At 37.7% G+C, this 16852-nt stretch overlaps 1 protein-coding gene across 3 annotated transcripts in view; it reads left to right on the forward strand.

The window, feature by feature from the left end:
• The window catches only part of SIPA1L1 (signal induced proliferation associated 1 like 1), a 151655-nt gene that overhangs the window by 68895 nt on the left and 65908 nt on the right, over positions 1-16852 (forward strand). For all 3 annotated transcript variants that reach the window (XM_025392150.1, XM_025392149.1, XM_025392152.1), the window contains 2 exons: positions 4305-4408; positions 7287-7444. In XM_025392150.1, coding sequence (XP_025247935.1) covers positions 4305-4408; positions 7287-7444 — 262 coding nt within the window. The remainder of the gene's footprint in view (positions 1-4304; positions 4409-7286; positions 7445-16852) is intronic.

The following is a 16852-nucleotide window of genomic DNA, read 5'->3' on the forward strand; positions in this document are numbered from 1 at the left end:
AACCTAGATAACTGCCATTCCCTCACACTATAATAAATACAATAAACTTCCCACCAAGCAGTTTGTTACTTGAAAGCTGGAGACCATCCTCATTTTTAGCTGTGTATGTGGGTTATTTAGGGAAATTATTTCCTGACTGAGGTTTGTTTGTCAAGTCAGTAAACAGGAGACTTAGAAGCCCTCTGTAAAAGCTTTCCTTCAAAGCCCTGCCTTCATTAATTTGCTGCAATGTTAGTGGCTGCTGTCTCCTCCATTTTTCAGCAGTGTTACAAATGCAGTTGAGGTTCAGGATCTCAGAAGAGATGTAAGACTTTTCGTAAAGAAAGATTTGGAGGCAGATCATGTGATTGTCACGGTGACCTATATAATGCCTGAATTTACTTATTAAATTTTAAAGTTCTATACAAACATGAAGTAGCATTATTCTTTCATCCTTCTTCTACAAGCACATTGTCCCTTTAGAGTTGCTCAATATGCTCTTCAACCAGATAAAAAAGCATCTTTTTTTTTCATTTTCCTGATAGTCATTCTCTTAAAACTTCCATAGTTTCAGGGTTTCATGGTCACTAAAAATATTATAATAAGAACATTGTGGCCAGGCACGGTGGCTCAAGCCTGTAATCCCAGCACTTTGGGAGGCTGAGACGGGCGGATCACGAGGTCAGGAGATCGAGACCATCGTGGCTAACACAGTGAAACCCTGTCTCTACTACAAAAATACAAAAAAACTAGCCGGGCGAGGTGGCGGGCGCCTGTAGTCCCAGCTACTAGGGAGGCTGAGGCAGGAGAATGGCGTGAACCCGGGAGGCGGAGCTTGCAGTGAGCCAGATCCGCCACTGCACTCCAGCCTGGGTGACAGAGCAAGACTCTGTCTCAAGAAAAAAAAGAAAAAAAAAGAACATTGTATGCTTTATTCCTTAGTAATATAGTAAACAGTCTTGTTTTTAAAAAACTACAGATTCAGGAGGACATTTGCAGGTTCATTACAGGGGTATACTGTACAATGCTGGGGTTTGGGCTTCTAGTGAATCTATTACCCAAATAGTGAGCATAGTACCCAGTAGGTGGAGATTTTGAGGTGGAGTAGGGTTTTCCAACCCCTCCTCTCAACCTTCCTCCCCACTTTTGGACTCCCCAATGTCTGTTGTTTTCATCTTTATGTTCATGTGTACCCATTGTTTAGCTCCTGCTTGTAAGTGAAAACATGCAGTATTTGACTTTCTGTTTCTGCATTAATTCACTTAGGACAGTGGCCTCCAGCTGTATCTGTGTTGTTACCAGGGAGATGATGATGTTCTTCTTTATGGTTGTGTACTATTCCATGATGTATATGTACCAGATTTCCTTTATCCAGTCTACCATTGATAGACACGTAGGTTGATTCCATGCCTTTGCTGTTGTGAACAGTGCTGCAGTAAACAAATTAGTGCAGGTGCCATTTGATAAAATCCCTTTGAGTAGATACCCAGTAGTGAGACTGCTGGGTCGAATGGTAGTTCTATTGTTAGTTTTTGAGAAATCTCCACACTGTTTTCCATAGTGGCTATATTAATTTACATTCCCACGAACAGTGTATATATATTTTTTCTTTTCTCAAAATCCTTGCCAACATCTGTTATTTTTTGACTTTTGAATGATAGCCATTCTGTCTGATATCAGGTGGTATCTCATTGTGGTTTTAATGTGCATTTCTCCAGTGATTAGTGATGTTGAGCATTTTTTCATGTTTATTGGCTGCGTGTATGTCTTCTTTTGAGAAGTGTCTATTCATGCTCTTTACCCACTTTTTAATGGGGTTATTTGTTTTTTTTCTTGTTGATTTAAGTTTCTTAGAAATTCTGGATATTAGTCTTTTGTTGGGTATATGGCTTGCAAATATTTTCTCCCACTCTGTAGGTTGTCTGTTTACTCTGTTAATTATTTCTTTATAGCAAACATTCTTTTTGCATTCTTTCTGGTAAAGTTTAGTATCTCTATGATGTGCATAGTAATTTCAGGATTTTGGAATTCTTTTCTTCTTGGAAAGAAAAGTTTCATTATTTTAGCCCTAGTTTCATCTCTGAAACTTCTGAAACTATTCCCAAACTGTTGAAAATTATCAGCAAAACTCTGTAAATCTAAAAGACCTCAGAAAAAAGCTGGTCAGATAGCATACACTGTGTGAAATGAGACATGCAGAGGACAGAGAGAAGGGGCTAGAAGTAGAAAAACAAATGATCTTCAGTGTTTTCTTCCCCAGCAGTTTTCCACTCTGGCAGTAATCCTTTTAGAACTAGACAGGCATATAAAGCACAATGTAATAAATGAATACCAATGACAATCTTTTTTTTCTGGTTCATTAATTTTGCTTAAAATTGACTTGAAATGCATGTATAAGTACACATCAGTGGTGACACATTCACTTTAAAGTTTTAAAATGTACTAATTCATTCTATACGTATTTATAGAAAGGGTTCTTGACAATAGATAAGTTATCGATGCTCAAGACCTTAAATAGTTCAGTTGAATCCTTTGTTGTAGTAATACGCAGTTTTTTTGTGGTGATGGTCATTAATAATTAGAAGATATTTTCTTGGATATTTATGTTGTTAACATAGTTTTCCAATTTTTGAAAAGTAGTCTTTGCTTTGTTCTATTTTTGACTATTTTTAAGCCTTCACGTTTTATGTCAGCTTCAAAATTAGATTCTCCAACAAGCTCAAACTTGAAACTTAGAGCTCTGGAATATCTTTAGAAAGCTGTCTGCAAGCCATAGTTGTAGTCTATTCTTAGAGCAGTACCTGACGGCAGTGGAGTTACTGCATTAGAGCTACCTGGGAGTGTCTGTGAAGAATAGATTCCCCTGTGAGGCCCCATACCCACTGAGGAGTATTTTGGGGGGTGGGCCCTGAGAATCTGCCTTTTAACTTAGCTCCGCAGCTGATGCTGTGCATACTAAGTTTTGAGAACTACTGTTGCCTTTTGGTATATGTCAGAGAGTTTGTCTGAGAGCATCATTCTCTAAAATGCCGTCAAGTGTTTTGGACCTCAAAAAATAGGGTCAAGGCTGGGCATGGTGGCTCACGCCTGTAAACCCAGCATTTTGGGAGGCCATGGTGGGTGGATCACAAGGTCAGGAGATCGAGACCATCCTGGCCAACATGGTGAAACCCCGTCTCTACTAAAAATACAAAAATTAGCCAGGCATGGTGGCATGCGCCTATAGTCCCAGCTACTCAGGAGGCTGAGGCAGGAGAATCACTTGAACCCAGAAGATGGAGGCTGCAGTGAGCCGAGATCACACCACTGCATTCCAGCCTGGGCAACAGAGCGAGACTCTGTCTAAAACAAAACAAAACAAAACAAAATGGGTTGATAGAGAGTTGAGTTTACTTACAGTGAATGTACTTCTGTTCCTTTTGCAACCACTAAGTCCAGGTCCTTTGAGTCTGAACACATATTCCCTTTACGTTGGGAAGTTAATAACTTTTTCTGCAGCTTCCAGTATTTGTGGGAACACTGATTCTGAAACTTTGTTAAGATTAAGGCAGTAGAGGTTTTTTTTTTCTTAAGGAAAGTGACAATACAATGTGCTTAAGTCTTAAAAAAAACTGTTAGACATTGCTGTATCACCTTTGTTCTTCAGTGTTAATGATCTTGTTAAATTATTGTCTTTTTTTTTTTTAAGAACAAGTCTCTTGCTTGAATTGGAAGTATTAGAAAAATGTTTCTTAACTTGATGTGTGGACAGAATTCAGGGGTCTGTGAACTTGGATGGGAAATAATTTTTTCTTTATTTTCACTGACCCCAAGTTGAAATTTAGCATTTCTGTTAATTATGGCCATAGGCAGTAAACCACAGTAATTCGTTTACCTGTGATTTCATTGCCAATAGAAAGCACAGATATTTTCATATTATATTATTTGTTGTTGCAGATATTTCAAGAGTGTGTTCATCATGTCTTCAGCATTATAGTAGATACTAGACCAACTGCTACATCTTGTTATACAAATCTTGTGCATTCATATTTAAAATTATTTGATACTGTGCGCTTCAGTATAATTTCTTTTGAACTCTTACGTTTTTTATTTTATACTTTTACAAATATTATTCGGAGAAGGGATCTGATCCATAGGCTTCACTAAACTGCCAAAGAGGATCGGGTACAAAAGGAAAAAAAATAGGAAGTACACCTGTCTTGTCTAGAATCTTTTCATCCTAAATCATTTTCTTTTCTTTTCTTTTTTTTTTTTGAGATATTTCTCTTAAAAAAATTATTTTTCCTGTTATAGTCATCTCATCATTATATTTTTTTTAACTGTAGCTGACTCCACTGGAACCCATTCTCTGTACACAACATACAAAGATTATGAAATTATGTTCCATGTTTCTACCATGCTGCCATACACACCCAACAACAAGCAACAGGTAAGAGATCCTCCTGTTATCTGTGTTTTCACCCTTGTTTCATTTCCTCTAGAAGCCTAAGTGGCAAGTTTGTAAAATCTTAAACCAGAATTTAGTGTTGCACCTGTCACAGCAGCAGGAAGCTTTGTGCTTTGTGGAAGTACGGAATAGCAAATGAGCTGAAAACAAATGAAGAGACCCAAATTTTAGGTTAACAGCCAGCTGGATGCCTTTGTGAATTAATCATTTGCTTTTCACCCATGGGGATTGAGGTTTTCATGAAATCCGAAGAACAAGTTGAAATCATTGGTAATTACGTGACTCTGCATGGTTGCAAAGAGCATCCATGAGAGGGTGAAGTTTCATCTCAAGAGGCCAGTGCACAGAGTAGGAAAGTTCTGATGTTTCATTATAGATTTCAAAGGAGATATAGAATACTAACTTGGAAAAAAGTCAAATGTCAACAGAATGATATTCTTCCTTACCACGTTCATTGGGAGATAGCAAGGAACATAAATAACAATTGCGTATGTGCACATCATACGCAGAGCTTCTCTTAAAATGTTCTAAAAGCTCAATGCCCAATTACTAAAGTGTAAGTGAGGTAGGAAAATGTGGAAACGAAGAGGTGACAGACTGTTACAGAGCAAACTGGAAACTGGCAGTATTGTTTTAGGGAATGTGTGGTAGTTGATTTTTAAAAATATTTTAAAATAAATAATAGCAAATTGAAATGTAAAAGAACCAGAGAGCTAACACACTCTTTTTTAAAAGCTATTACAAACTTGAGCAGTTCAGTTTTACTTCTGACCTTCAAATGGATATGAATTTTTGTTTTTGTCAGTTGTTGTGCTAACAGAGCACAGGCCAGCTGCAGAATGAATCACATCCTCTTTTACAGAAGTTAACCAAACACTGATCTAATCTAACACTTTATCACTTTAGGTTTGATTAAATCACAAATCTGGGTAACAAAGTTTTGCCTTTCATGATTGCCAGTGTAATAAAAAAATGGGGAGCAAAGCAATGAATCAGCTATAAATGTGAAGTAAACCTGTTTTAAGATAAACTCCCTGATCTGGACTTTGTTGATAATTTGTTTTATACAAATCCCAGATTTTAGCTCTCTTTGAAAGAAAAACACCGTGCTAAGAAAGGCATAATAAACTTATTATTCTGACCAATCAGTAGATGAAAAATTTAAGAACATTAGCAAAATGATCATTAAAGAGAGCATAAAGACTTATTCTGCCTGATCACTTAGAAGAGAAAGATGAGATTTATAAGGGTAAAAAATTTAGTAACAAGATTGGATTGATTATTTGTAACTAAATGAGTTGAAGTGGTAGGCAGAGAAAGTTGGCATTTAAATGGCAGCTCTCTAAATTATTTAATTTTGGAGTCTAATCAAGGCAAAAATGTTATAGTCCTAAATCATAATGAGAAAGAAATTGGTACTGCAACATATCAAGAAATTTTCACTCTCTAGCCAAAAAATTTATTTTCTTCTATATAGACTACTTTATGCTTGGGAAAAAAAAAAAAAACAAGAAAAATGTATCTTAAAAAAATTTTTTGCAAGCATTTTTAATATAAATATTATTTTTCATTATATGTAGCATAAGATGGAAAAATGGATTTGTTTCTAGTTGGGTCCTTTATTAAGACATTTATTTTTATATGTCAAGCCATATTTTGAAGAAAGAATAACACTGCAGAAAATGACATAATCTGTGCAGGAATGGCATAACATGTAGATAAATAGTATTTGTTTTTGGTATGTCCAAGATCCTGAGTAGATTAATAATCTTTAATTATTGATATGTTCTGTAGAGCAATCAATACACACCAGCCTTTATTTTCATAACGTCTGATTGTATATCATATTTAGAAATGAACTCAGAAATAAACTGCTTCATTAGAAGACAATTTGGGATGCTTTCAAATTCCTAAGGTTAAAAGTACATTTCCTGAACATTCTAACTGCCGATTCTCAACCCTAATCTAAAAGGCTATTGTTTCTCCCAGTTGGCAGCCAATACTAGATCACTGATTTTACTGGTGTGCAATTTGTATGCCTTAATGTCACTAGAGAATATTTTTTTGAATACAAGTTTTATAAGTACAAGCTTATGTCTAATAGGTAGTTTATGTAAATGTCACACTTAGTTGTTTTTCTTTTTTAAAAGCCTCCATATAATAAGTATGAGAAACACAAATTTTATTCTATTTTTCTTTACACTATTGAATTAACTGCTGAAAGACACTGACCTGAGATGATCTGGGGTGCCTGAGTTTGAAAGCCACCCATCCAGCACCCACTGAATGGGAAACAGAGGGTGTCCCTAAGCAGCTTTCATTGCAATTAAAGAAGCTGTTTAAACTTGAAATTTACCTGCTTTTAATTGTTGCAACATTCTGGAATATTATTCTTTTCTACGTGCCCAGCTTGTGACACAAAACATATATCAGAAAACACCTTAGCCACGTTTTCTTTCAATGAAGTCAATTAAACCAGAACATAAATTACATTGTAATTATTTCAGCCATTCTCATCTCTCAAAATCTTCCCTATGGCACTTGTTTTTCTTATGTGAAAATGGAACAAAACTGTTGTTATCGAAACTGAGGATTTGGAGATGTTGGGACCTGGCATAATATGCTAGATATTGGGTAGATCTATTTGAATGGCTGTATCTTTTATGCAAATTTCAAAATATTCATTTCCATGTTCTTCCTTAGAGGGAATAAGGCAGGCTAAAACATTGACAGTACCTGTGTAGATTACCTACCTTAATGTGTACTGATTAGTAATGAATGTTTTAATATATAAGGGAATTGGGGCGGTGGGGAAAGCAAATTATTGTCATTTATGTTGGTTGCTTATTTTTTCTTGTAGCTCCTGAGGAAGCGGCACATTGGAAATGATATTGTAACAATTGTTTTCCAAGAGCCTGGAGCACAGCCATTCAGCCCAAAAAACATCCGATCCCACTTCCAGCATGTTTTCGTCATCGTTAGGGTGCACAATCCCTGCTCTGACAGTGTCTGTTATAGGTGTGTATGGGTGTCACAGCAGGGGCGCTATGGATGTTGGCTGGTTATCACACAGAGGCCCCATTCAGCTCTGCATTCTGAGGTGGCGATGGAAAGTCTATTACTATTTCTTTTTGTCTTAAAACTGTGCATGCGGATGGCTGAATTCACATGATGATGTAATTCGGTGGCATTGACATTACCCAAGCATGTTGGTTAGACACCTGCCGTTTCCATTTGCACCTCCTCCTTAGGTGATGTCCTTCATCCATACCATCTGGTCACCAACCAACTAATTACTCATATTGCTAATTATATTTTTCTTTTGGCATGGCAAGAGCAGAGAAGAAGGATTGTAATAAATAGGGAAGAGAAGTTAATTTTTTGAAAAGCATTGTTATTAAAGAAGCCTAAATCCTTGCCTCTGACTTACTTGATTCACATTAGCACTCTGACTACAAGCTTAGAAGCGCTTCTATACTTTATTCAGCATTACTGAAATTGTTTCAGTGTCACTTGTTGACGCAGTCACATGAGTATCAGAATTCAGGCCTCTATCTGTGGAGACCTTTCTTTGTAAGAATACTGGAGAGTTAGGAGTTGAAGGGGATAGGGACCTGTGATGCTAGCTTGATATGGGTGTAGTGCCAGAATGTGTAAGGGTAATGTTCTGGCATTTGTAAGATGTTTTTAATGTGCATCAGTTCCTTTCAAAATATGTACATTTAGCATATCTTTCCATCCCTAAAATGTTGTCTGCACAGAAAGTGACCAGTGCAGATTGATGGTGAGATCCACAATTGTCTATCTTTAGGGGTAAGGCAAATTAATTCTAGGAGTAGAGTAAGTGTACCTTAGAGAAAAAAAAACAAGTAGAGGTTGTGTTGGTCTCCTGCTGGCTGTCACCATCCTTGCACGTATGCTAATAACTGCATTGGTTGAGCTCTTCTTACAAGCCCCACACTATTCTAGACATCTTACGTGCATATCCCATTTAATGTTTAAAACCCATCAGGTAGATACTGCTTTTATCTCCATTTTCAGATGATGAAATTTAAGCCAGGTCACTTGCCTTGGGTTAGCTGGCTAGTGTTGAGCAGAATTAGACAGGAATGCAGTCAGTTTGATTCTAGAGCCCAGTCTCTTAACCATGCTGCTATGCCACCTCTCTCACATGCTGGGAAAGCTGGGTTTTCCACTCCGAGCTCCCAACACAGAGGCTGTTCCAGAACTTCTCAGGTGCTGAGCCTAGGAGAACACCCAAGACCAGAGAAGTCTGTAGTTTCCTAGGGTTGGGGCAGAAACCCCAACCATGAAGACCTAGATCTGAAACCTCTTATCAAGGAAATAGTATCTGAAAGCTGCTCTGGTTAGTTGTAGAATGAAAGCACAGAACAATTGACTATAATTGGGATGGATAACTATTTGCATTTAGAAAATACTCAATTAAAACATGCTGTGCACTCGATTCATGCAAAGGATTTCATACCACTTGACAGGTAGAAAGTTAAGCCCATTTTGAATGGGCACTCCAAAGTTTCGGGAGTGGAAAGCTATGCAGTTTCTTTCAAAGAGAGTTTCTTCTTTTCAAGCCTTTGTCTAAATCAGTACCGTCCAATGGGACTATAATGCAAGGTACATATTAATTTTACATTTTCTAATAGCCAGATTTTTTAAAAAGTGCCAAGATATAGATGAAATTAATGTTGACACTGTTTTTGACCCATTTATACATTTTATTTACTCAATATATCTAAATATTATTTCAACATGAATTAACATGTGATTTCAGCATTTAACAATTATTGTGACATCTCACATGTTTTTTGGACTAAGTCGTTGTAACCTGAAGTACATTTTAGACTTACCGCATATCTCAATTAGGATGCTAAATTTTCATTGGTGATACTTGATGTATATTTAGATTTCATAAAATTTACAATTGAAAAGGTAGATTTAATATACCCAGATTCTTCCAAATGTACTTTTTAAAATCTTTAAAATAACAGAATTAAGTATCAGTTTTTAAATCATATATTAATTAAAATGTAATGTAATTTGATATTCCTTGGTCCCACTAGCCACATTTCAAGTGCTCAATAGCCACAGCTGGCCAGTGGCCACCATAATGAACCGCACGAGTCTAAACAGACTGCTGAGGGAGGTGTGTTCGCCTTCTTCAGTGCTCTGTTTTTTTATTTTTATCATCCCTCCCCTGAAAATTATGATTTTTGCTTTCTCTCTCTTATTTTTAATCTGTTGCCTGGACAGCCCATCTTTTGAACCCCATCGTGTAACGCTAGGAGTCTTTGCAGGGAGTGGGGTACTGAACATCCCTGCTTAAGACATGTGGGCAGGTCTGGAATTTCCTAGTTACCAGGCTTGTTTGAAGGCCCAGCACACAGCTTTGAAGAGAATTTTGGCCTGTTTATCAATCCAAGAAAACATATCAGTTTGTAACATCACTGAAAGAAATCACAAGAGATTATAGAGTAGTGACCTTTGCATGTTGTAAACTTTAAAGATCAATAATTTTTTGCCATCCTTGTCAAAAGACCGGCAGGCACACTTCCTCAGGTATGTGATGGGTGATGTCAGGAAGTGTTTGAAGGCACAGAATAAACAGGGCATCTTTCTTCTAGCCTTTAATGTTGGGGGAGGGGATAAGGACAAGCTTATTTTCTCATGAAAATAAATGTTATTATGAGGTACAATGGGAAATATCAATTTTCAGTTAAAACATGAGTCTTCAAAGAATTTTTACACCCGTGAGTTTTTCTCAAACTCCAGCCACTCCCCAAACTGCTGGGGATATGAATTTATACGCCTGTTTTATTAGGGTGGTTTGGTGGAAAAACTTATACATGGGTTGATTTATACTTTAAATCTAATTTAATTTTATCCCTAAGTGGCCGGGCGTGGTGGCTCACGCCTGTAATCCCAGCACTTTGGGAGGCTGAGGCAGGCGGATCATGAGGTCAGGAGATCGACACCATCCTGGCTAACACGGTGAAACCCCATCTCTACTAAAAATGCAAAAAATTAGCCGGGCGTGGCGGCGGGCACCTGTAGTCCCAGCTACTTGGGAGGCTGAGGCAGGAGAATGGTGTGAACCCGGGAGGCAGAGCTTGCAGTGAGCCAAGATTGCGCCACTGCACTCCAGCCTGGGTGACAGAGCGAGACTCCGTCTCAAAAAAAAAAAAAAAAATTTTATCCTTAAGTGATATAGCTAGAGTAACTCAAATGCTTTTAAAACATTTTTTTATTTTTGTGGGTACATAGTAGGTGTATATATTTTTGGGTTACATGAGATATTTTTATATGGGCGTGGAATGCATAATAATCACACCAGGGTAAATGGGGTGTCCATCACCCTAAGCATTTATCCTTTGTGTTACAAGCAATCCAGTTATACTCTTTTAGTTATTTTTACATGTGCGATTAAATTATTTTTAACTATAGTCACCCTGTTGTGCTAGCAAATACTAGGTCATGTTCATTCTTTCTAACTATTTTTTGTACCCCAAGTGCTTTTTAGCATTTAAAACCTCTCGGTCCCAACTTTCTCCACCATGAACACACATATTTATTTACTTACACCTACCTGGTATCTGAACTGCGGAAAGGGGAAAAGTTTCCTTGAAAGAGTGTTCTGCAGTAATAGTGCAGAGAGGTGTGGGGTCATTACAGGCTGAAGTTATATGGGTGTTTATGAGAAGATGGGATTTGATGTGTGTGTTAAAGCATAACTGGATGGAATTCAGCGGGAAAAAGAGAAACCATTCTAGGAGTGGTCAGTGGAAAGGACAGAAGCCTAGTGATGGGAAGGAGGATGGAAAGTACAATAAAAAGGCTACTAATGCAGGAAGGATGACCAGGCAGTGGAGGCCCCCAGAATGCTAGGCCATCAATTCAACACTACGTAAGTAGAATTCTAGGAAAAATTATCCAGTGTTACCATGCCAGGTAATTTGTACACAGAAAAATAAATTTGGAGACTGTCATTATCCATTTATTTTTCATTAGTTCTTTTTCCAGCCTTTAGCATATATGTGCTAGACACTACTCTAGACCCTGGGATATAACAGGAGAACAAAGAGAGAAAAATCCCTGTAGTGGATCTAGAGATGAGATCTCAAAATAATGTGGTATTATACTTCCATGGGACTAGAAAACTTATATAGGAGTAACTGACTAATTCAGACTAATTCTAGAGGCCAGTTAATGTGAGTCATCATGTAGCCAAGAACTCAGAAATCAGTCACTAAGTCTGCTTACTAAAGCTTATCCCATAACTGATAAGAGAGCCCTCCAGTCTCTACTGTTTTATTTGTATTGTTGCAGTGACCTTCATTGTCTGATCCCAGTTGATAGAGAAGATTAGAAGCAACAAAATAAAAAAGATGAAGGAGCTGTTAATAGCGAGTATATACTGGAAACAAATATTTGTTTATTGATAGAGGAGATGCTGAAAAACTGTTCACATTAAAGATACGAATTCAATAAGCATAGCAATCTGGGGTCGTTTGATTTTGAGGCAAACAACCAAATATATTAGTTCCTACTTATCTGTCGGGGATATATTCCAAGACCCCCAGAGGATGCCCGAAACCACGGATAGTGCCTAACCCTATGTTTACTATGTTTTTTCCTATATGATAATGTTTACTTTATAAATTAGGCACAGTAATATATTAACAGTAATTAATAAAATATAGCAGTTATAACAATATACTTTAATAATAGTTATATGAATGTGGTCTCTCTCTCAAAATACTTTGTTGTACTATACCATGGCTAACTGAAACCACAAAAAGTGAAACCATAGATAAGGGGGAACTATTGTGTGCTTCAGTTACTCCTGAGGGCTTCACTGTGGAAACACAGTATAAAATAATACCATTTTTCAACAACTAATGACTTAATGGATTTAAGCATCGATCATCAAAGGATGCAAATACCATAAAAAGAGACAAATATGTGCCTCATAATGGAAGAATACAACCTCATCTATGCATTATTTTTGCCACCCCCTAAAAAAAATTAAATCTGAATCTGATCAAGCTGCCAGACAAGCCAATTTATAGGAAATACAAAAGACAGAGGAACATGTTTGTAGTTGACAAAATTCAGACCCTGAATAACTCGGCAGACAAAAAGCCCAATTTCTTCAACAAGTAAGTTGCAAGAAATAGTGAGAAAGTGGAGGGGAATCTATAGAATAAAATATTTTTTAAAGCTAAATTAATTGCAATGTGTGGATCCTATTTGGATCCCAATTTAGACAAAAAGACTATAAAGAAAATCTTAGGACATCCTAAACAATTGTAAATTGGAACATTGACACTCTAGTTGATGAAATAAAATAGTTGTTATTCATTTTAAAACTAGAATAGTAATACGTAGTCATAACAGTGACCCTGATTCTTCAAAGCAAATGTTAAATTGTGGTCAGAGGTATGTTTAGGAAGGTAGAAATACTCCTCTCAGAGAGGTTTCCATACCCGGTAATTGAAATGTAATAACTGTTGAAAGGAATGAGTGTGATATAGTACAAAAAGCACTTGGAATTAGACCAAATTGTTAAACAGTGCATTGGGAAGTTGCTTGACCTCCACTTAAAATCCTATAAGTAAAATGTCTAGCATAGGCAGAGAGGAAGTGTGATGCATGCCCATTAAATGTCTGTGTTCATCCTCTTTCCTCTCTTTAAAAAAAAAACATGGATTTGCAAGCTTCAGCTGAGAAGAAGAAAAACCCAAGTAGGTCAAGTGATAGAAATTTCTTTAAGGAGGTCTATTTCAAGCCTCAATTAATCAGCATCCCTATTGTCCACTGCAGCTGACCTTTCTAAAACAATAATCTGATTATTCATTGTGCTTAAAAGCATTTAGAGAAAAGTTCAGACTTGCAGGCAAAGTTCAGACTTGCAGGCATAGCTTACTGCATGGGGGCGTCAGGTCTGGCCTCCTGTCTCTCAGTCTCATCTACCAGTCTGCACCCCATGCCTACCTCACTCCTTTGGAGCTACTGACCACTCCCCAGAACAGCGTGCTCTGCCCCTCTGCTCTGTACATGCTGCTCCTCTCACACACTCCCCTTTCCCTGCTTCATCTGATGAATTCCTGCTTTTCTTTTTTCTGAGAAGGCTCCCTGGACCTCCCAGGACTAAAATGCCTTTCCTAAGTGCTACCCATAGCACCCTGTACTAGACACAAATCACTGGCTGTGGCTCCCACCAGACTTTGAGTTTCTGGAGGGCTGAGCCCAGGACATCCTCAGCCTTGATCCTCAGCTTGAGCAAAGTGACTAGCACATAGTAGGTACTCAGTGACTGGTGGATCAATACTGTTAGAAATCAAGAGAACGATTGGCACATATTTGATCTTTCCTGTCCTTTGCCCAGATCTGCTTTCTTGGAAGCTGCCCTGGCCAGTAATCTGATCCAGACTCCAAGAAGAGGAAACTTCCCTCTCTCATTTGATGTTTTCTGTGTCACTTTCCTTTTAAATTTTGGGCTGGGGATTGTTGATTATTGTCGTTTTTCCATTCTGCTTTCAGAGTTCAAATATCTTATATTTCTCAATTTTTATCCACTAAACTTCTGTTCAGACATCTTTGAAACAGGCCGGGTGTGGTGGCTCACGCCTGTAATCCTAGCACTTTGGGAGGCTGAGGCAGGCAGATCACGAGGTCAGTAGATTGAGACCATCCTGGCTAACACAGTGACACCCTGTCTCTACTAAAAATACAAAAAATTAGCCAGGTGATGTGGCGGGTGCCTGTAGTCCCAGCTACTGGGGAAGCTGAGGCAGGAGAATTGGTTGAACCCGGAAGGCAGAGGTTTCAGTGAGCCAAGATCGCGCCACTGCACTCCAGCCTGGATAACAGAGTGAGACTCCATCTCAAAAAAAAAAAAAAGAAGAAGTAGTAGTAGTCTTCGGAACATTTTCACGTGTCAGCTTGAAGTTGGCTTTGGGTGTCAAGACTTGTTACTTCATCCAAGCTCTTTGATGCCAACCAGTGTTACATGGCCTATATCAACTAGAAATAGCCTCATTATCTCTTTGGCCATGTAACTCATGTGGATGGTCCCTTTTAGCAGGCACCTCAGGAGTAGAAGGTTTCAAAGCACTTCCTCAGAGGGAGTAAATGTGGGCTTGTCGTGGAGCACTCTCTTGGCTGTCCAGAAGCTTACATTCCAATCCTGGCTCTCTCTAACAAATCTGGGCAAATCCTTTTACTTCTCTGTATCTGTTTCCTGGAGAAGTGAAGAATTTGTACCAGCTGCTCAACCGGAGGTTCAGGAAGATGTCAAACCACAGAATACAAACAAGACACCTTCCTGGTTGCTCAGTGTACCCAAAGATTTTGGAGTGAGAAGATATTTTTATATGAAAATGAACACAAATGTTTTTCAGTAGAATGTAAAATCAAGGTGAATTTTCAAATGAAACCCAAGATTTTATTGAAAGAATTTGAGGAACATTGAGTTCTCTAAGTTCCCTTCCTGTGATAACTTTCCATCACTGTTTTAGCCTCTAGCTCTGTCTGTCTGTCATCTAGATAACCCTTTTGAGTAGAATATTCCAGTCCTCAACAATGCTGGATAAATAAAGCATGGCTATGATTTTAAAGCATGTATTATTTCCAAGAAGACGCAGAATTGCCAGCTAGGCTAACATAAGTACAGCCAAGCAGAGGCCCTTTGGAATCTACCTTTAAAAATACCAAGAACCATTTATAATTAATATATCTTAAGTAACTACATACAGCAAACTGAGATTCTAGAAAGGTTTTTTTCTTACAGAGGTAAAATATTCTGTTTAGCTTAAACCAGGCCTTATTATCAAGAGTTCAGAATTTGTGGCATCTAAATTAATGAGCTTTTAACCGTGTAGAAATATTGCCAGTTTGATTTATCCAAAACAAAATCACTTACTTGAAAAGAGCACTCCAGGCCGGGCGCGGTGGCTCAAGCCTGTAATCCCAGCACTTTGGGAGGCCGAGACGGGCGGATCACGAGGTCAGGAGATCGAGACCATCCTGGCTAACATGGTGAAACCCCGTCTCTACTAAAAAATACAAAAAACTAGCCGGGCGCGGTGGCGGGCGCCTGTAGTCCCAGCTACTCGGAAGGCTGAGGCAGGAGAATGGCGTGAACCCGGGAGGCAGAGCTTGCTGTGAGCAGAGATCCGGCCACTGCACTCCAGCCTGGGTGGCAGAGCGAGACTCCGTCTCAAAAAAAAAAAAAAAAAAAAAAAAAGAAAAAGAAAAGAGCACTCCAGAGTATCATCTTCCTCATCTTCTGTAAGGTTTCTATTTCTGACTATGCAAAACTGATTTCACTGCCTGTATCATTTACCTCCCTACCACAGTGAATCACTGAAAATTATATGTTAAAGATTCATTTCTTTTCCTCACAGTTCATTATAGCTGTTTCTAATTATTGGTAGGTTTTCACTGTATGTTTGTCTAAAGTTCTATCAATTAATAAATGGATCTGCAGAAAGCCAGTTAGTTTAAGGGGCAAGTAGATGGAGGGTGCTTAAAATCACACCCCCTGCTAAGCATTTTGCTCTCCTTGTTTAAAATAAAATCACAGGTATTTTCTGAGAAAGAATAGCAATTTGAGTGAAATTAGCAGATGAGAAATTGCCAATTTTAAAATGAAAGATATTAAATATTTCTAGATTCTTACAGGATTCCACTTAGAAAAATCTAGCAAACCTGAATTTCAGCATATTTTGCTTGACTTTAAGAGAAAATAACACGATCAAATTAAAATTATACAGCTGTCAGCGTTCAAGTCAGGCAGTTCACAATAGACAAGAAAAATTGCCTTCCTAATACATATTGGTATAATTAAGCCATATGGAAGTCTCTGAATTCTCTCCTCCAGTTAGAAAATGGAGTGTTGGTTGCCACTGTTCTTTGTCATGAAGTGAACTAGGTAGTCTTTTAAAAATACACTTGTGAAACCAACAAATAGGCCATCCCATGGCATCTTCTGAGTGTTTAGCTTTTCCATTCCACCAGAAATATAATTTGCATCCTGATTTTTATTTTTCTTATTTTCACCAGAAATAGCTATTTATTGAAAAACAAAGCTGAATATCTTAAAGCAAACCCTTCTTAAAGAAAAAGTGAAACAGAGCTCTTCAATTTTATTTGAAAGATGCATTCTCTGATTATGCCGTTTCTATTCTAAGAGTTCAGAAGAAACAGTTTTTTTTAATAGTTTCCCTAATACTAAGTATAATTGCATAATTTGCTCACTTTTAATTTGGAAAGAGTGATCTTTGTTGTTTTAGAATCATTTCCAGCCATGTCAAACTTTACTAAAATCTTGGGACATGATATAAAACACTCAACCTCTGTATTTCTTTTTTTTTTTTTTTTTTTTTTTTTTTTTTTTTTTTGGTTTTT

Source organism: Theropithecus gelada, chromosome 7b (genome assembly GCF_003255815.1).
Source record: "Theropithecus gelada isolate Dixy chromosome 7b, Tgel_1.0, whole genome shotgun sequence".
Taxonomy (NCBI): Eukaryota; Metazoa; Chordata; class Mammalia; order Primates; family Cercopithecidae; genus Theropithecus; species Theropithecus gelada.